This window comes from Lemur catta, chromosome 4, assembly GCF_020740605.2.
Source record: "Lemur catta isolate mLemCat1 chromosome 4, mLemCat1.pri, whole genome shotgun sequence".
NCBI lineage: Eukaryota > Metazoa > Chordata > Mammalia > Primates > Lemuridae > Lemur > Lemur catta.
The window spans coordinates 28284261-28305988 of NC_059131.1; the positions used below are offsets into that span (position 1 = coordinate 28284261).

General features: G+C 38.4%; 1 protein-coding gene across 2 annotated transcripts in view; it reads right to left on the reverse strand.

Moving 5' to 3' along the window:
• The window catches only part of HNRNPLL (heterogeneous nuclear ribonucleoprotein L like), a 39286-nt gene extending 24683 nt beyond the window's left edge, over positions 1-14603 (reverse strand). Inside the window, exons 1-3 of one of the 2 annotated variants that reach the window (XM_045549431.1) lie at positions 14430-14603; positions 14011-14173; positions 3904-4022 (exon numbers count right to left, since the gene is read on the reverse strand). In XM_045549431.1, coding sequence (XP_045405387.1) covers positions 3904-4022; positions 14011-14173; positions 14430-14440 — 293 coding nt within the window. In that variant the 5' untranslated portion in view covers positions 14441-14603. Of the gene's footprint in view, positions 1-3903; positions 4023-14010 lie in introns of both variants that reach the window. The other variant, XM_045549430.1, reaches the window with a different exon arrangement.
• Positions 14604-21728: the final 7125 nt, after the last annotated feature.

A 21728-nucleotide genomic window follows, 5' to 3' on the forward strand; every position in this document is an offset into this window, starting at 1 on the left:
GTTGCAGTGAGCTATAGCTATGATGACACTACTATACTACCTGGGGTGAGGTGACAGAACGAGACTCTCCCCCCCCCAAAAAAAAAGAAATGAAGGAAGGGAGAAACAGAAATCACAGCATATGGATCACAAATGGGAAAATAACATGCCTTCTATTCACAGGAACAAGAACCTTGAAAATATTTTAAAATGCAATTAAATGGTTTTTATAATAGCAGAAGACCACAGAAATGACATCAAGTCAGATACTCAGTGACATCACTGCTTCTCTATCAGGCATCCAGGACCTACTGCTACACTTTAGAAACTGACAAATGGTACAACATTAGTAAGAAACAGACCACCTTACAGCCTGGCAAATTATTATTCTTATAAATATCAGCTTCCTCATTTATAAAACTGGGACAACTGCTGTCAAGATCAGAGTTATTGCATACAAAGTGCTGATCCCAGTGTCTGCCACATTGTAAGCCCTCAATAAAAGGTAACTATTACTGTAGTTTCTACAGACCTTGTCACATTCATCTTTATATCCTCAGAAGCTATAAACAGAGCCTGGTACGTAGCAAGTACTCAGTATTTGTTGATCTAGGAGGTTTATTAGCTCTCTCCACCTATATCATTCAGAATTAAAGAAGTAAATACAAAAACAACAAAGCCTTAAATTTACCAATTGTTAAGTGCAAAATATAAATCCCAGGAGAGAAAACACTTCTTTTAAAAACACAGACTCTTCAATGAAGTCTAAAGTCTTGCATATGAAAAACAGAAAACCCTGGAATCAGGTCTATCTATGCTAAAGAAAATTCAAGAAGAATAAATGTTCTCTCATAAAACAAAAAAGTTGGTTTAAAATGTAAATGTATCACCAAGTTTATGTTTTTATAATATTATGTTAATAATGCCACCTGGAAACACACACAAAAAATAAAGGTACAGAAATATTTATTGGCCTATTACAGACCTGGACATACTAAAATCGCTTTCTGTAACTAAAAAGAAGTTAGCGAGCTAGAAGCACAAACTTAAAAGTGAAAAAGGTTACCCAGAAAAGTGGCATCATAAGAAGATAGAGAAGGAAAAAATTAAAATGTTACAAAATGTTTTACCATGTGCTTAAATTGTCTGGTATACAATTTAAAAAAAAAAAAATCCTTGAAAAGCACTAATACAAGCGAGTAGAAGACCAAAGAGAGAAAAGCATAACAAAACAAAAAGGTTAAGGGACATGATAGGGTCAATGCTTTTAACTCCACAGAATGACAAATCTTTAATAATTTTTAAATTAAAAACATAGGAAAAGGTAACAAATTTAGCGCACAAATCGGGTCCCAAAAGTTTTGTTAAAACTAGTGTAGCTTATCACTATCTAACATCTTCTCTTTTAACGGGAAGGGAGAATGGAGGAAAAGAGACATACGATATATTTTTAATATCCTTTTGATTATATTATATAAATATATTACAGAATTAGAAAAAGACAAAAAGGTGAGAATATAGCAGTTTTATTATCCTGACAAAATCATGTTTAATATCTTGTTGTATCTTCTTCTGAACTTTCCTACGTATCTAGTTTCTAGGTATAAACTTACTCTACATTGAACTTGGTGATTCACCTTTTTAATATAAGCAGTTTCTATAATCTTTATAATCCCACACATAACATTAAATATAGGCCGGGCGCAGTGGCTCACGCCTATAATCCCAGCACTCTGGGAGGCCGAGGCGGGAGGATGTCTCGAGGACAGGAGTTTGAGACCAGCCTGAGCAAGAGCGAGACCCCGTCTCTACTAAAAAAAAAAAAAAATAGAAAGAACAGCTAAAAATATATATAGAAAAAAACTAGCTGTGCATGGTGGCACATGCCTGTAGTTCCAGCTACTTGGGAGGCTGAGGCAGAAGGATTGCTAAAGCCCGGGAGTCTGAGGTTGCTGTGAGCTAGGCTGACACCACGGCACTCTAGCCGGGGCAACAGAGTGAGACTGTGTCTCAAAAAAAAAACAAAAAAAAAAAACATTAAATATATACATCCATACATAAATACACAAATAGGCAAAGGTTCTATAATTATAACATTTTGAAGCACAACTTCTACTCCTAGAGGCTGTTCAAGGTTCCTTCAGCCTTAACAGCAGCCTCCTCTTATTCAAGATCATTTCAGACTACTGAAACTCCTATTATACTTAGTTATGCCAATTAAGCTCTTAATTATACACTAATTTGTTCCAATTATTTCATGACTTTTCTATCCACATAACTACCAATCTTGAGGGCAGAATGATGCAAATTAACTGAATGACATTCATATATGCAAGACTTTACCATAGACTAAGTATCAAAAAATCTAGAATCTAAAAACAGACCATCCAGGAGTAATTCAAGCAACTCACCAATTTAAAATAGTTCAATTTCTTTAATCCTCAACAATCAGGTCATGGTACTAATTAACATCAAAATAGTTATTTTCCCTAAAGTTTGCTCACCAACTTGTTTTCTGACATTTGCTTCAGTACTTCTTGACTATAATTATTTTGAAAGCCTCAAATATTAATATAGAAGAACAGAGGAAAATAAGCCAGAGACACTCACCTCTTATAACTCTATGGGAAAACGTACCACTTACATATCATTTGAAGGTACTTACAGAGACTAGGGGTAGTTTAGTGTCAACATGTAAGACTAAAGAAGGTCTAAGGAGTCTGCCTGCTTCAGCGTATAACTCTCAAAACAGACTTAACTTCCAATATCCACTCCAAATGACTAAGAATTGATATAGTCATCTTAGTGATACACTTTCAACACACAGGCTTTACTATGTCCATTTGGATTCTCAATTTGTACATCCAAGGATAAACAAAGTGTAATAGTGGTTTTAGTTACACATATAGAGCATGACATGTTTGTCAAGTCATCTACCTCTCAATAAGGTCACCAAAGAAATGATTCCATGACAGAAAGTGTCACCTAACACTATTCCTACTCCATTGAAAGAATGATCCACTTCTGCTGGACATCTCTGATCACTCCTATCTATTTATGCATTATCCTCTCAATACTTGAAAACTTAACATGAATTTTTATAAAATTGAAGGAATCAAGCCATCTCAGCAAATGTATTGAAATGTATCTCCTATTTATATATTTCAACTTGGTCTGTGTTTTGGATGTCTGTAACAAAGAACTCAAACATACCCATTAAGAAAAAAATTATAAAATCAACTCTGGATTATCTATGCTAAGAAGAGAACAACAGCCAGGTATAGTCCAAAAATAATTTAGAATTTTTGAGTGTTTATTTTCACTTTTCAGATTCACTTTTCTAATTATGTTTTCACTTAATAATATTCTTAAGCATATATCAGCTGTAGGAAGAGAAAAGAGGAGCCTGAGAGAATACAAAGCACAAAAGGAAGACAAACTGGGCTAAAATATTGACTGTTCATGATTTACATTAACAACTCAGCAATATGCACCTAAGCAAATGTCTACCCTTAACCTACCCACTATTAGTTGCCAATTCCTAAATATTCCAGAACCAAAAAAAAAAAAAAATCAGTATTCAAGTACTACTACTTGAAACTCTGAATATGAGGGGCATTATCAACTCATCAGTTTAAAGCAGTGTTTGAGAAGCAATCACGGATGCATTTGAAATTCAGATGAAAAATACACATAATTTTACATACCACTTTGGTGGGGGGAGTGAGAGGTGATCGTGGATTCACAAAAATACATCCATGCATCACTCAGGAAGGTTAAAAATAACAGGTTTAAAGGGTTCCAAAGAAATACAGTCATAGGCAAACAATATATGCTATGCTAAATATCAAGCCTTACAGCAAGCAAGCAAGTCTAGTTCTACCATACTGTTTTCAATCTGCATGAAGTCCCTATTGTTCTTACCATATTGTCCCAAATTTTTCCAGAGCCTCCACAAGGTCTGCTTCCACCACAGATTCACAGAGTCCTCGAACATGGACAACAGGTGAAACAGAAACTTTATGGTGACTTCCACCAGCCTCCTAGCAAGAGAAAATAATTTCTAGTTAAAAACTTTAAAAATCAAAATTTTACCTTTTCGTAAATTCAACTTGCATTAAGAAGCGAACATTAAAAAAAAGTCCCATTCTCAGGTGAGAAGCAACTTAAAAAACAAAAAAAAATCCCAAACCAAACTGCAACATGCAAGTTAGCAAAAGGAGCTGAGAATAAAATCATCAATTAAGTGTTTGTCTTGAAATACTTATTTCTAAAAAGGGAGCATTGTACCTTAATGAGAAGTACAAAGAAGTTATTTAATAACTTATTTCAACTTCAAGGAAATCTCAGAAAAAATTTCAGCAGATATATAAGGCATGCTATAATTGGAAATATATATAATACAATTTCATAGTTTTACCTCCCTAAAATCAAAATCTTTAGTCCAAAATGAAAAAGTCCCAATTAAAAATTTTTCCTTAATATAAAAATTATATACTTATTTTTCCTGTAACATAGATTTATATCATTTCTTATTCTTATTTTATCGGTTATCTAGTCCCATTACAACTTGAAGTTACTCACTTAGCGTGACAATACACATGACAACTTAAATTTATACAAGGTACCATCTTTGCTGATGAACAAGGAATACTCAAAAGTGCAAGCCCTCCTGGGCATCTACTGACTGTTATGTATATTTGAGTATGCCCAGCAGGATGTTTTAAAATGTAAGAATATGGTCTTAAAGTTTGTTTTAAAATGTAATATCTGTAAGAATTACTTTTAAATGCAAAGAGCTCTCATTTACTTATTCAAGTTCTATTAAGACAAAGATCTATATTTACAAATGCCACCAGGCACTTCTCTTGCATCACGTCACAAACAACTTACACGTACAATCCATTCATATACACAAGACAATCTGTTAAATAAAGGTTTTTTCCTCCTATAAATGGTCTAATCTGAAAGCACTAATGTTTTACCAATCAAACTTAACAATTACTTTAATAAAATTAAATCTCTTTAAGGCTATCTTAAATGACTCATCAATTTTTCTTATTATACGACCATTAGGAAAATATAACAAACGAAATGCCCTGCCAATAAAAAAAGCTAGTTTAAAGAAAGAAACTGATTTAAACATATAAAGTAACCACGGGACTCCTCTTATACCTTTGTCAAACCTAAAAAATAAATTCAGTCCTTTGCAAATACTAGTTCAGTCCTTGGAATTTCATTTAATTGTTTATGCTCAGCCTTTTCTATGGTTAAACAGATAGTCATTACATGCCACTAAGTTCGAAATGAATCACTCTTGATTGTAGCCTATATAAACCAACACTCTCCTAAGCAACGTTAACAAATGAGACTCTACCTAGGTGAAATTCAATAAGCAAATATGCATTATCATCACTAAATTATTAAATATAACTCAAGAACAGTAAGGAAAAAAGCTCTAAATAATACCTAAATACCGAATTTACAGTATACATTTTAAAGTATAACAAGTTTAACTCTCAAAATAATTAGACAATAATAAACTGCACCACATAATTAAGACAGTCATTTCAGTCAATTCTTAGAAATCAGGTGGCAAAGGTAAAACGGAAACAGAAAATTGTACTGGCCTAAACTCTTCAGTTAGTATCAACAAATAGTAGAAGAAAGATTGTAGATTGAGACTAAAGAGACACAACAACCAAATGCAATGTGTGAGCCTTCATTTTATAATAGTTAAAACTGCTATAGAAGACATATTAGGGACAGTTAGGGACACATTAGGAGAAATGTGAATACACAAGACATTACATTAACAAAATAGAATTATTGTTGTCTTAAGTATGAAAAGGTAATGGTTATGTGAAAGAATACCCTTACTCTTAGGAATGCTGGGATATTTAGGGATGAAGCATCATGAAATCTATAACTTACTTTCAAATAGTTTAGGGGGAAATGTATGTATATAAATATAGATAAAGAGGTTTTTATCAAACTCCAAGTGGCAAAATGTTAAAAACTGTGGAATCTAGGTTATAAGTATATGTAATTGAGCATTTTATGTAATAAAAAGGTACGATATTTTATTATAATATTTAAAACCTATAAAAAGGTATGAAGAATATAAAAATACCCATGAACCCACCATCCTGTTTAGAAAGTAAAACAATACCAATCAATTGATCACATTTCCTCTTCTTATGCTTCCCTTCCTATCATGGGTAACCACTATCCTGAATATAGTGTTAAAAAATATGACTATTTTTCAAATTGGTCTTCTAATAAAGAAATGGATTACAGGACCAATTTAAAAATCCCTCCAAAGACCTCATTTTAATATATTATTATTTAACTATATTTTCTAAATGGAATAGCTTGAAACCAAAGTCATTTCCTAAAAGCTGGAAGATATTAAATACAATCAACATGGTACTTAGGGGAAGATAAGATTATCTCAAACTCAAGACAGAAAACACATCCCACACCTCATGTATTTCCCTTATTCCCACTCCATGAATCTTCCATTCATGGGTGTATCTACCTTGATGTTTCCCTAACATTAACTTACATCCCCTTTTCTTTAACCTAAAATTTTCTCATCCTTTTTGTGGTTTATTTAAGAAAGAAAAAAAACCATAGGGTTATTTTCAAATATAAAACTGATATATTAAAGATGTCTTTTCTTTGTTCTGTATTGACAACCAGGAGGGAAAAAAAAAGATAAAGATGTCTTTTCAAACTATATTTCCATATCCTCTCCAGAGCTTAGTTTTCTACCCCCCACTTTTCCCCCCAAAATACTAACACTCTTCTTAAATCACTTTCTTTTCTCTACCTGTACTATTTACTGGTGAGAAGAAATCTGAAATCATTTGTAAAGCTTCTTTTACCTATCTTAAAATTACCTCTTTTAAGCATTATACTATGCATCTGATTCCTAAACTGATGGATAGATCTGTATTGTTTATCCCCATCCATATATTAATATTTTGGTCATGTCTTCTCCAGCTTAAGGAGTCTTTTTTTTTAATCCTTTCTCATAGAGAAGCACAAGTTCTCTCCATTTCAAATGTTTAGTTATCTAGGCTCTTTCTTGGACTATTATATTTAATATTTACCAGACTAGAAACAATATTCCACATGCATACCCAGCAAATGAAGGAATGCCTGCAATGTAGGAATACTTTTTTTTTAATTGCAAAATCCTTTCTTTAGGTAAACTGGGCTAAGTATTATGGAGACATTATCTGGTCCCCACTACAGGCTGGCCTTTGAGGGGCTAGTAGTTTGGAATGGTTATGAGTAGACCAGTAGTAACTTTGACTACTGAAGATTAAAGATCAGACTCTACTGAAGAGAAGAGCACCTTGGTAGAGTATAAATGAAGCTTCTATCTAAAAGGAATAAAAGGCTGGGCGTGGTGGCTCATGTCTGTAATCGTAGCACTATGGGAGGCCAGAGGCAGGAGGATCCCTTGAGGTCAGGAGTTCGAGACCAGCCTAAGCAAGAGCGATACCCCGTCTCTACTAAAAACAGAAAAATTAGCCAGGCATGGTGACATGCGCCTGTAGTCTCAGCTACTCGGGAGGCTGAGGCAGAAGGATTGCTTGAGCCCAGGAGTATGAGGTTGTTGTGACTAGGCTGATGCCATGGCACTCTACCCCAGGCAACAGAGCAAGAATCTGTCTCAAAAAAAAAAGAAAAAGAAAAAAGGAATAAGAAAGGCCCATTAACAACTTGTCCTATAATAAAAAGAAACAACTAAACTATAAACTCACAAAGGCTAGATACAACGTCTTTAAAGCTTTTTTTTTATTTTCTCAATTGTCTCCATGCATAGCACAAGCTCAACAGCCACTGAATAACTTTTTCTGCCCTCCTATAATTATAGAATTTTAAAAGATCAACCTAAAATTCATTTCTTTCATTCTCTGACACCAAACACACACAGAACCACTGCCAAATGATAATCTAAACTCTCCTTAAACATCTTCAAATGACAGGAAACACACTACCTCGCAACAATCCATTATATTTTTAGAAAAGTCTTCATTATATGCATCCAAATCTGTCTTCTGTAGCTCCCTATCCAAAATGGCTTTTGGAGTCAGACCAGTGTTTGAATCTTTGGACATTTACTGGCTCAGTGATCTTAGGCTAATTACTTTAAATTTTTAAGCCTGAGTTTCTCTGTTAAAAGACAAACACAAAAAATTAAAAAACCACAAATTCCTTACCATGCATGACTATAATAAATAAAACATATGTAAAATGTCAGGCATAGTGCTAGATGTAGTTATTGAACAAGTGTTCAATAAGGTAAGCTGGCACTTGCTACCCTCACTTACACATTTCCCTCTTCTATGTAACCTTCCAATTACCTGGATTTGTAATATTTCTTTTTTTTTTTTTTTTTTTTTTGAGACAGAGTCTCACTCTGTTGTCTGGGCTAGAATGAGTGCCGTGGCGTCAGCCTAGCTCACAGCAACCTCAAACTCCTGGACTCAAGCAATCCTTCTGCCTCAGCCTCCCAAGTAGCTGGGACTACAGGCATGCACCACCATGCCCGGCTAATTTTTTCTATATATATTTTTAGCTGCCCATATAATTTCTTTCTATTTTTAGTACAGACGGGGTCTTGCTCTTGCTCAGGCTGGTCTTGAACTCCTGAGCTCAAACAATCCACCTGCCTCGGCCTCCCAGAGTGCTAGGATTACAGGCATGAGCCACCGCGCCCGGCCTTGTAATGATTTCTTAAATCACACCTAAGTTTACCCCTCAAGCTAACTATCATCCAGATTCTTCTGTCACTACTCGTATGACCTGAGTTCTAGTGCCTTCTCCATCCTGGTAATCTTTCTCTGGATACATTAGTATTTATTAACATAGTACCAAGAAATGAGTACAATATTTTCAGGTACACAAGATTATTTCCTACCTTACTTTGGATACTTCATATAGACCAAGTAAGGGGCAGCTGTAAATATTATTTTAACTCATACTATGCTTAGAGTTAACCTATATGTTTTTTTCTTATTAAATTAAACAAATCTCTCTTTATTTGGACTTTTTCTCTTTATAAAGAAATAATATAGCAGATTCAAAATATGGAAAACTCTCTAATTTTCCTATCCAAAGTTTTTAGATCCATTTGGTCACAAAGCAAAGATTAAAAAGAACAATCATATGATTCAAATAACTTTTTAAAAACTAATCTTGGCTGGGTGCGGTGGCTCATGCCTGTAATCCTAGCACTCTGGGAGGCCGAGGCGGGTGGATCGTTTGAGCTCAGGAGTTTGAGACCAACCTGAGCAAGAGAGAGACCCCATCTCTACCAAAAAAATAGAAAGAAATTGCCTGGACAACTAAAAATATATAGAAAAAATTAGCTGGGCATGGTGGTGCATGCATGTAGTCCCAGCTACTCGGGAGGCTGAGGCAGAAGGATTGCTTGAGCCCAGGAGTTTGAGGTTGCTGTGAGCTAGGCTGACGCCATGACACTCTAGCCCGGGGAACAAAGTGAGACTCTATTTCAAAAAATAAATTATAATCTTTATTTTCTTCCTCATGTGAAAAAAATACACTGTTGGTTTTGCCTAACCAGAGCCCTCTACCTCTTTTGTTTTGTTTTTATTAAACTCCTGAACTCCATATTATTACACTGGTATTTTCAATCATACAGTTATGCCTCCCTCCCCAACCTCAGAGATGGACCACTGATTAGTTGGGAGAAGAGGGGAGGAGCAAAAATGGTTGACAAGAAGGGACAGAACAGGCATGGTAGCTCACTCCTGTAATCTCAGGGACTCAGGAGACTGAGATAGGAGGATCACTTGAAGCCAGGAGTTAGAGACCAGCCTGGGCAACATAGCAAGACCTTCATCTCAAAAAAATTTGTTTTTATTTTAATTAGCCGGGCATGGTGGTGAGCACCTGTAGCCCCAGTTACTCAGGAGGAGGCTGAGGCAGGAGGATTGCTTGAGCCCAGGAGTTTGAGGCTGCAGTGAGTTATGACTGTGCCATTGTACTCCAGCCTGAGCAACAGAGTAACACCCCATTCCCTTAAAAAAGAGGGGAGGATTAAATATGGGCTTTGAGAGAGAGAATACTCTTTTTAACTGCTAGCTATAAGAATATAAGCCTAGCTTTTCTACTCTGCAGAACTGAAACATGGAAGGAGACAGCATCAAGTCCCTATGACATCATCTAAATTCCTAGAAGTAGCCATGCCTGGAATTAGTACCACAATTTGGCTTTCCTAGTTACATGGGCCAATAAATTCCCTACCCCTCCCTGCCTTTTGCTCATCTGAGTTGTTGCTGTGGCTATAATCCCTGAGAGTTGAATTCAATTTCAGGGAGGATAAAAGCAATATGACATAGAATGAGGGATTTGTAGATCTGGAGTATTTTTTCCCTATCATATCCCCATCACCAAGACAGGCACCTGGCACATGGTAGAAGCTCGATTATTATTTTTCACTGAGGTATGAGATCATAAAGATCACTGAGCCTCACAAAGGTTAAGTCAAAACGTTTGTTGGTAGCACAGCCAAGACACCTGCCTTGGTTGTGCTACTGGCTCTAATAGCAGCTCTTTTTACTGTATGTACTAACATGAAGAAATAGTCATTTGTTAAAGCCAAACCTACTGCTTTTCATTTCTTTCCCAAAGCTGGGCCTAAAAATCCTTACTCTGCTATAGCAATTTAGCTAGAGAAGACACAAGACACTACTGCTATGCAAGCCTTAAAGCTCTGGCACTTACCTCTGGGGCACACATCCTTGAACTACATTCAAACCGGATTCTCTATGTAGTGTACAATCCTGTTTGGAAATCCTAGAAACTACAATTTTATCTTGGCATTTTGCTGTCTTGCAAGTCTATTTATTAAAGTTTGAGAAACTTAAATTTTTACCTCATCAGCAAACAATTAATACTACGATCTGCCTGTTTATTCACCAGCAGAATAGAGTAAAAGAAAAACTTAAAAATCTTCAAAACAAATTAGCGATCTATCCCAATTCAATTCCTGAAGTGGCTTTGCCAAGTGAAGCTCTAATATTTGTAAGTCAAGCTGCCTTCTTAGAAATAAGGAACTATAGAAACTTACTATTAATATGATCTTGAAGGTCATACCTACTAAATTTAACGACACTATTTATTCCACAAGAATAAAGTAACTGTATAATACATGGCATGGACCTCTCTAAGCAACCCTTGTTTAACAGTATAACTCAGTGAATCTGAAAAACCCTGGAAGTTTTTGCTCTATAAAAAATAAGTGCCAGGAGACATAAATTTGAAGGATGTCTTATTCCTCATATCCAAAAAATTCTCTCTCTTCACACCTTCAAACATCATGATCATTCACAGTGATCCATAATCTTTAAGTTAAGAGCATTTGTAGAACCACAATGTTTTTCTTAAATACTCATTTTCCTCTTTAAATCTAGTTAATATATTATTAAAGCACTCGAGGAAACTTAACCATAAAAAGCCAAACAATGTAAATCTTCGAAGTCTTACTTTGTACTTTACAAACTTCCAACTAGAGTTGAAAAGATTGCCTATCATTGTACCTAATCTACATTTACTTTAATAGTCTGACCACAAAAGTATTTCTTCTTTGGGCTGAAGGACCACTGAGGTATTGTCAAACCCTTTTCAAGTAGATGAATTATTGTATTTCTGTATGAAGCAACACTAGATGGTAAACATCGATCCAGGGAATGCCTACCCTAATAATAAAATTTTATTATATACAGGTATCCACAGTTGCAATGATTTCAAAATAGTACCAAAAACTACATGATGAAAACAATGTTTAAAAACAAGAAAAAAAAAAAACCTTCCTTAGATTTTTTTTTTCTTTTTTTTTTTTTTTAAGACAGGATCTCTTGCTCTGTCTCCTGAGCTAGAGTGCAGTGGCATCAAAATAGCTCACTGCAACCTCAAACTCCCAGGCTCAGACAATCCCTCTACCTCAGCCTTCGGAGTAGTTGGGACTACTCGAGCCAACACACCCGCTTATTTTTCTATTTTTTTGTAGAGACGGGGTCTCACTCTGGCTCAGGCTGGTCTCAAACTCCTAGCGTCAAGCAATCCTGTCCTCAGCCTCCCAAAGTGGTAGAATTACAGGCATGAGTCACTATGCCCAGACCTTCCTTAGATTTCATTGCACAACATTGGTTCTACTGTTAAATAAAAGCAATTAGCCCTTTCCTACGAAATATACAGCATTAAGATAAAAATTAGAATTTGTAACTCAATCAGTGTATGTTAAATCTTGCCTGATAAAAGCTGCATTAGTCACTGAACTGCTTCAGATAAAAATGGCACGTAGTTCAACTTTAATATTTTACAGACTAAGAGAACTCAGAGTAGTAGATAACTATTTCAAGCTCACATAAATTTATGCCAGCTAAGACCCTCCCCAAACCCTGCTCAATGCTATTTCCACTGCTCTATACAATTCACTTTGGATATATTATATATTATTTTCTTTCCAATATACAAAACAATATTATTGGTTTCATGCTTTGTCTGTTTTCAAAAACAAATTTTTATAAACTTATTGAAGTACCTTTTCGAGACGCTTGAAGACATTTCATGCTGCTGCATAAAAACCCAAACAAGACTTCTGACAAAGGAGGTATGCTGATCAAATACACCTAAGTATCAGTTATACCTATTCTTGTTTCCAACTTCCACAAGAGTTGGCTTTGAACTGAAACTTAAGAAATGAATTTCCTTTATTCATACTTCCAAGTTACATTTTGAATATTTCAAATAGCTAGACACAAAAATCAAAAGTAATGGCTAACCATAAGGAAACTTTCATTTAGAGGGAGAAAAAGTTCCTTACATGTGTTAGAAACTGAGCCGTCACATTCCTGTAATCGCAAACCCTTACGTTGAGTACTACCAATCAGAATTTTTTACATAAAAATTGAAACAGCTAAAAAAGGCTTCTAATTTGCCTCCTGTAGAAGGAAGGTGGAAAACATTTTAATCTAATACTAGAGAAGTGTACAACTTCGTAAATTTCGGTTAAAGTTTGCTGAATTAATCACAATTCAAATGTGTTAAATGTTTAAAAAACATCTAAGTCATTAAGACAGTTTAAGTGCACCAAAAAGGGCAAAAACTTTTGCTTTGCTTTGTTTCCTTAAAGTCTCCATCCCACTGAAGCTGAGTGACTACTTGCTGTGGGCAAAATGATTTTCACGTTCCTTCTGCCTCCAGCTAACATTTTCGGTAAGAGTAAGACAAGACTCCAGGAATGTGTGTTTAATGCAGCCCTGACTGAGTTCAGTTCCTCCTTTCGTGGGGCAAATAGGGAATAAACTGCCGATGAAGAACTGAAGTAATTTTAAGATTTGTTTTACTTGAAGGTCGGGGGGGTATACTAACACTTGCCAACTCATTTTTGTAACCGAGGAGGTAAAAGTACTGAGCAATCATTACAAAACTGGGTAGCAAAGCACGCACGCCATGCTTGCAAAGACTAAATTTTTCTGAATGAAACCTTCAAAGGAACTAGGGAGCCAGCGCCAGGGCGTAATATGTCATTTAGTTAAGGCTCTCCACAGGACCGAGGCGAGGAGATTGATTCCTCGGAGGAACCGAGGCGCCCATCCTGCGACGGGGACCAGCGCGAGGGCGCAGGGGCAGCGGGCGGTCGGCAGCGGTCGGGACGCTGGCCCCGAGCCCGAGGAGTTAAACTAACAAAGAGCTCGTCGCCCCCCGGAGCGGAAGCAACGCCTCCCCGCCGCCCCCGCCCCGCGACCCTCCCCAAGTTCAGGGCCCGGCGGCCGACTCGCTGCGGGGCCTGCAGCCAGGCCGGGCCGGGCCGGGCTGGCAATCGGGATGCGGGAAACAGGTAGAGGCAAGAACAGAAGCCCCAAAGAGAAGAGAGGGCACTTCCCGACCGGGTCAGCGCAGCAGAAAAGGTAAACGCAACGGGCGAGAGGCCCTGCTTCCCGGGGAGCCCCCCGGCGCAGCGGACGGGGCGCCGCGCTTTGTTACCGGCTGTGAGAAGCTCCGGCCGCCGCCGCTGCCATCGCCCCCGCCCCGGGGCGTCGCTTCCCGGCGGTTTTCGCCTTCCTCGGCCGAGTAGTCGATCTCCCCCTCCTCGGTCTTGAGGCGCTTGGCCTGGCTCTCATACTCCCGGTCCTCCTCGTAAGTCTCCCTGGGGGAAGAGGAGGAGGAGGACATGGCGGCGGCCGGAGGGACCGGCGGGCAGGCGGGTGGTGGTGGCGGTGGGGCGCGGGCCTCGGATGCCGCCGGCCAGTCCCCGCCGCGGGCAGCGCCTCTTCAGCGAAGGTCTCCGCGGCCGGGCGGTCCGCGGGGGCCGCGCGCCCAGGAGCCGGGTGGCTGAGGAGACCTGGGGCCTGAGGGGGGTCGCCCCGGGAGGAGGCTCCGGAGCGGCCGCTCCCCTTTATTACCGAGCCAACATTCAGCCTCTCTCTCCTCCGTCTCCTCTCCGAGCCCCAGGGAGCGACTCTAAGGATGGGGACGCGACCGTGGCTTCCGGTCTTCCCTCCTCCCCTAATCCGCTCCCCGCCGCCCAGGCCGAGCCTCCGCCCCCGCCTTAGCGGCCGCCGCGCAGGATCGAATCCAGCAGCAGCCCGCGGGAAGCGCCCCCCCCCCAGCCTGGATCCTGCTCCCTATTGGCAGGGGAAAAGTCGACCAGGTTTCCAATTGGCTCTCAGGGATGCTCATCAAGAACCGCCCGCAGCCGGGCCTCGCCTCCCCGCCAGCGCCTTCTGAACTCCAGGCTGGCCTGAGAGACCCCGCCGCGCAACGCCCGCCGCGCGCCGCCGGGAGCGGTTGCAGCCGTTGGCACTGTAAGGCTCCTACCCGAGGCCAGGCTCGGAGTGAACCCGGGCGGGCGCTTAAGCGTGCAGTGGCGCCAGGGCTGCGGGTGTTAACCGCCCTCCCGCTAATTTAAATGCTTTTATTCTCTTCAAGAGAGGATGAGGAAAACCTCTAAAATCCTTAGGGACATCCCACAGAGCCCTAAAACTGTAAGGGATGCGGGGAGAAAAGGGTTTGGAACCATGAAATTAGCCTTCCTACTATGTTGTGTGCAAAATGTAATACAAGTGGGTGGACTCTCCCCCCGCCCCTGCCTAGATATTCGAGACAGCTGTCAACATTGTGGAGTGCCAGCGAGGTGCAAGTCCGTAGGAGCCGCTCTGCGCGGGCGCTTGGGGCGCTTGTCAGTTTGAGCGGTTATCCTGCTCCAGTTAAATATGTTTTAAACCTTCCATATAAAATTTCATCCTTCATCCCAATTGTTTCACTTTTGGACAACCTATTTCACTTTATCATTTATTTTGGAGAGATACGAACGCCTGTCAAAATTCTGTTTGTCCCTCGGACCACAGCTCACTTCTTCTGTGAAGTCCTAGGGACTCTTTCAAGATTTTAGTTGCTGCGCTCCCTTTTTGCAACAGGGCCCTTTATACTTACCTCTTAAGATGTTCTGTTTTAAATACCAGGAGAGCTTGGGGACAGGAACTGTGCACTTTTCATCTTTGTAAACCTAGTTTCCTGTACAATCTCCGGCACAATTTAGGTGCGCAAAAATGCTGAATGAGTCTTCCTTGGAAATAAAGGTCCAGTATATCTTTCAGAAGAGAAACTGGCAAATCTAAGGCAACCTAACTGCTCTCTGTTACCCTTTGTAGATTACTAGAGATCGAGTCTCTGTGTTTCTGTCGTCCTTGTCCCTCAGATGCTCCCATAAATGTGGCCCTTTCTTTCCTAACTGTGGATTGTTTCTTCCTCCAGCCCAGTTCTCTCCTTTCCAAAGTTATTTCCTCCCTAAAAGCTATTTATATTTATTGCTGACAATGCTTTCGCATACACTGTTTTGTACTTTGTAATTTACATTGCCTGTCATTTTGGAATCCAATTGCAAGATTTTCCAAAATACTGTACAGTTATAATCAAATTTGTGTGCTGCTGCAGGTATACATTGACTAAACTAAAAAAACAATTCGAATTTTATTTTTTAAATAAAATAAAATGGAAGTATCAAAGAGGAAGCTGCAGAGCTGACTACAGATGAGAAAATGTCACCAGCAGAAAGTGCTACAATGGTTTGGGAAACTAAATAGCAACAAGGGAAACAATTATACAATTCTGTTTAAGGTCGTTCCATTGATTCAGATGTCCCCTAACATATTCAGAATGCAAAGACATTGCCTGGCCTTCAGAATGCTGAAGACAGAAAGGGTCAAAAAACTGAGGTCTAAAAAAACCTAGTTTAGGGCTAGTTGTGGTACCTCATGCCTGTAATCCTGGTACTTTGGGAGGCCTAAGCAGAAGGATTGCTTGAGGTCAATTTGAGACCAGCCTGAGCAAGAGCTAGACCCAAACTCCACAAAAAATACAAAAATTAGCCAGGCATGGTGGGGCACCCCTGTAGTCCCAGCTACTCAGGAGAATCGCTTGAGCCCAGGAGGTTGAGGTTGCAGTGAGCTATGATGATACCACTGCACTCTAGCCTGGGAGACAAAGTGAGACCCTGTTGGAAAAGAAAAAGAAAAAACTTGTTTATGTGTTATCTTTAGAATCCAGTGTGCTTTTTATAGTAGTTTCAGCAGCATCAAAGATCAGGAAAGTTGGGTGAATTAGTAAACTTGCTTACAAAGGAAACGTTTTTGATGGGGTGAGGTAGGCCATTCCCAAGATATTTTTAATTTGCCCCAATTAAAAGAGACAGAAAAGAAAAACTGGGAGCTTAAAACTCTGAATTATTTTTCTTTAGGAGAAACAAGACAATAGAATATTCTGTGAAGTAGTTAGGAATGATCAGTAGCACTTACTATCTTTTTGTTGTTAGGTATGATTGACTACTTGTTAATTTTTTTTTTCTTAGAAAGAAACATTTAATAGGGATTTATGAACAGAAGCCATGTCTTGGGCAGGAGAAAGGAGAGACAAGATGGTAGATCCACACCTACTTGTTAATTTTATCTGTATTTTCATATGCAAGGCAAATTTAGTTTGGATAAATTCTGTTGACTCCCAACTGTGAACTTATTAGTCCCTATACAAACTTTCCAAAGATTACTTGTGATGCTGAAAATATTTTAAATTCTCAAAGCCCTGCATTCAACCTAAGGATTATACCAAGTTAAAATGCAACTCTCTCACCAATATGTGAGGAAACTCAGACTCAGCATTGCTTCACTAACAGTGGTAAGAATCAGTATGTACCAATATTAAAATTCATTCTTTTTGTGACTAGTGCTAATCAAACTGTTGAATAAAAATTATCGAAGAAGTAAAACTTTGGAAGCATTTTTATATCAGTCAGTTCACGGACTGTGGGTGACATTTTAGCTTGTTGCAGATGAGTTGTTCAGACAGGACAATAGGTTCTTTGATAAGGAAAATGCTAGCTAGCTTATGAGAAGAGCTAAAGAGGGAGGACATCAATTATATTCTATGTGATTTCACTTAGATAAGATAAAGAAATGGCACACTACCCAGTCACCAGAAATGCCTAAGACAGTAAGAAAAAACTCCTAAATGCTACTACCATCTGGAACCTCTTGTGCATTACAGCCTCAGACCTTTGGCTAATTTTCTGAGTGCTTGATTGGATTGGCTGCTATCGAGTACAGTAGGCAGCAGCCAAGACTTCCCATTGCCACATCCCAAAGGGGATTCAGGAATTATACCAGAGTGGAAGACAAGCCTAGGGCTGGCCTAGGGAAACTGAGAGTAAAGGGCCTTGATAGTCTGGCCCTAAATTGCCCTTTAGTTTCAAATCTCATTACTGACCTATGTAAACTAATTTATAAGACATTGTGCTAGATGATAAGGGGACTAAAAAATTGCATGAGCTGGTCCCTGCCATCTTGAGATTTGCAATCCAATTAAGGAAACAAGGCACTTACCCAAGAGATAGGCTCAAGGCACATATACAATAATACACATGCAATAATAATAACCACATATAATATGCCAGTCACTGTGCTAACAATTCTGACAGAAGCCCTCTACCCAAGGCATTATTATTATTCTGCCCGTTACTCAATTAAAGAAACAGTCTAGGGGAGGTTAAGAAACCTGCCCTAGAGCCATAATTAATAAACTAGAGAGCCAGGATTGGAACCCAAGCCATCTGGTTCCAGAGCCAGTACTCTTCATCAGAAGAATGATGATTTAAATATTGTGTCATTTAGTACCGTGGACATATAGATCTAATTTACAGTCACTTAGCATGTTACTAATTCATTGACTAATTTATACCTGGGTTTATGCAGCTGTAATTCTGGGATGGGCCAAAAAGATTATAGTTTTCACTATTGGCACTTGTATAAGGAAATTCAATTTACTTCCATAGGAAATTACAAGTATGATGCACTGTTTTGCTGTTAATTTTTCCATTTAATTTTTGTAGAAAAAGCCCAGAAATTATGTGAAAAGTGTCACTATTTTCTGATGGATGCATCCTTTGAACAACCAGAGATGCAAATTATGAGTTTTTCATACCCAATTTCCAATATTGCTGTTATTTCATTGAATATATAAAACTTTTGTTTCCTGCCTCAACTCTTGTAAAAGTCAAATAAAGCCTCATGTACATTTTACTGTGTGCCACATTTCCAAAGGATTAGAGCCATAGAGGTTTGTTATGATTAAGACAACATGTCTAATATGAAATCCAGCTATTTAGAGACAAATCAGTTTCTACGAAATTTTGCTAAATCCAGAGTGCACTATTTCTGATGCTACCACTTGGCTTGTTTAACAGTGATCACAGAGAAAGTGTACTGTGGTGCTGTTGCTAAAACTAGCCCCTTTAATTCAACCCACATTTGCTTAATTATGGTCAAAAGAACCACAGTTCGAGGAGGATGCACCCTGCAGGAAGTGCCCCAGAGCAATATTAGCTCCAGGTGTAGTGGAGTGTAACCACAGTGGTATACTCTTTCAGGAACTGTTATGCACAACTGATTTGGGGCTCCAGCTGCCACGATGTTTGGCCTCTTTAAAAAAAATTGTAAAAAAATAGTGATAAATCTGCAAAAATAAAAGATTGATCTTAGAAGTGCTCACTCATTTACCAGATAATGACATGTAAAATTCAGATTCTTGTTATTGATTATAGCCACTTAATCTTTTTTTTTTTTTTTTTTTTTTTTTGAGACAGAGTCTCACTTTGTTGCCCGGGCTAGAGTGAGTGCCGTGGCATCAGCCTAGCTCACAGCAACCTCAGACTCCTGGGCTTAAGCGATCCTACTGCCTCAGCCTCCCGAGTAGCTGGGACTACAGGCATGAGCCACCATGCCCGGCTAATTTTTTTTGTATATATATTTTTAGTTGGCCAGATAATTTCTTTCTATTTTTAGTAGAGACAGGGTCTCACTCTTGCTCAGGCTGGTCTCGAACTCCTGACCTCGAGCGATCCACCCGCCTCGGCCTCCCAGAGCTAGGATTACAGGCGTGAGCCACCGCGCCCGGCCTATAGCCACTTAATCTTAAAATTACTATTTAAATTATTTTCACTTTTCTTTCTGACTCATGTGAATTGATAGTGCATTAGATATTTTAAAATAATGTTAATAAATTATAATTTAATAAATAAAGTGTAAAATGATACCATTTCTGTCCACAGTTGGGAGTGAATAGAGTTAAGCTAAATTCACCTTGCATATGAAAATATAGGAAAAATTAACAAGCAATTGCTCGTACTTAACGACAAGAAGATATTAACTACTATTGATCTCTTCCAATTATTCTATTGTTTTGTTTCTCCTGAAGAAAAATAATTCAAAGTTTTAAGCTCACAATTCTTTTTAAATTTGAGCAAAATAAAAATATCTTAGGAATGGCCCCCCTCACCCCATAAAAGTAAACAAGTTACTTTGGTAAACAAGTTACTAATTCACTCATTCTTCTTTCCCGATCTTTGGATGCTGACACTACTATTCAATATAAAAAGGACAATGGATTCTAAAAATAACATATAAACTGGGTTTTTTAAAGCTCAGTTGTTTTTTTTTGTTGTTTGTTTGTTTGAGACAGAGTCTCTCACTCTGTTGCCCGGACTAGAGTGAGTGCCATGGCATCAGCCTAGCTCACAGCAACCTCAAACTCCTGGGCTCAAGTGATCCTTCTGCCTCAGCCTCCCAAGTAGCTGGGACTACAGGCATTTGCCACGATGCCCAGCTAATTTTTTCTATATATATATTTAGCTGTCCATATAATTTCTTTCTATTTTTTTTTTTTTTTTTAAGTAGAGACTGGCTCTCACTCTTGCTCAGGCTGGTCTCGAACTCCTGACCTTGAGCGATCCTCCCACCTCAGCCTCCCAGAGTGCTAGGATTACAGGCGTGAGCCACCGCGCCCGGTCTCAAAGCTCAGTTTTTTTGACCCTTGCTGTCTTCAGCATTCTGAAAGCCAGGTAATGTCTTTGCATTCTCAATATATTAGGGAACATTTGAATCAATAAAACAGAGTTTATACAGAATTGTATAATTGTTTCCCTTGTTGCTATTTACTTTCCCAAACTGTTCCACCAATTTCTTCATCCTTACCCCTAAATCCAGAAAGTTAATAGTCCACCTTTATTTTAAAACAGAACAAAAGAGTTTTGCCTATGCATCCTCTCTTTGGTAACCACAAATCAACTAGGGGGTTTAGCCTAGACCTGTGATGTTTAATATAGTAGCCAGTGGTCACATGTGGCTATTTAAATTTAAATTAATTAAAATGAAATAAAATTTAAAATTCAATGTCAGTCCCACTAGCCACACTTTATCAGTAGCCACATAAAAAGCGCCTACCACATTGGACATATTTGGACTGGACTATAGCATAGAGAATGACTGTATCTCATTTATCTTTCTGTCTTTAGCACCTAGAACGTTGCCTGGCACTGACTAGATGTTTGTTGATCTAAATTAAGCTTCTCTTTCTCTGGCACATGAAACAAAGCATGTAAACTTTGAAAATTATGTCCATACAAGTATCCCAAAGACTGATCTAAAATTTGATTTTCTCCTCACTCATATTTGAAATTAAATCATTTTTAAAATATAACTTCATTTTTCAAGTAACCAAACAGATAGGGCTCATTTTGTGCACCCGATGTACCAAAATATGTGTGATTTGAATTTGTAAATCAACCAATTGTAATAAATGTGAGAGAGGCATTGTAACAAAAAATTTCCTATTGTGAATATCTTCAAAAGTGAAAATTCCTTTACAAAGCAAGTAGTTACTCTCTGATTTACTTTAAGCACACCATTACGTGAAAATCAAAATTTGCACTGAATTGAGGAATTAGGCAAACAAAAGTAGTTTTCTTTGAAGGTGCTATTATAATCATCTGATGTTGAAAACTTTGTAGGATAAAGTTACTATTATTACTAATTACAAATAAATAACCAGCACTGTGTAGCACTTTACTATGTACAAAGCACTGTCACATACATTGTCTCATTTGATTGTCACAGAAACCTTATAAGGTAGATGGGGCAGGTCCTTACTGTCTTCAATTGTCAGATGAAGCTCAGAAAGACTAATCTTTTGTCTCTAAATTCCCATCTTCTTTTCACTATATCAATAAGGACATATGAACTATCTATGGTGACTACATTGAAATTGGAACTTTTAATTTTTCTGCCCTATTTGGACAGAACTACTTTCCTGAAAATATAATTTTTTAAGCAACCCAGAATTTGTGTGAACTGAAACTATTGTTTTACACCTCTGGA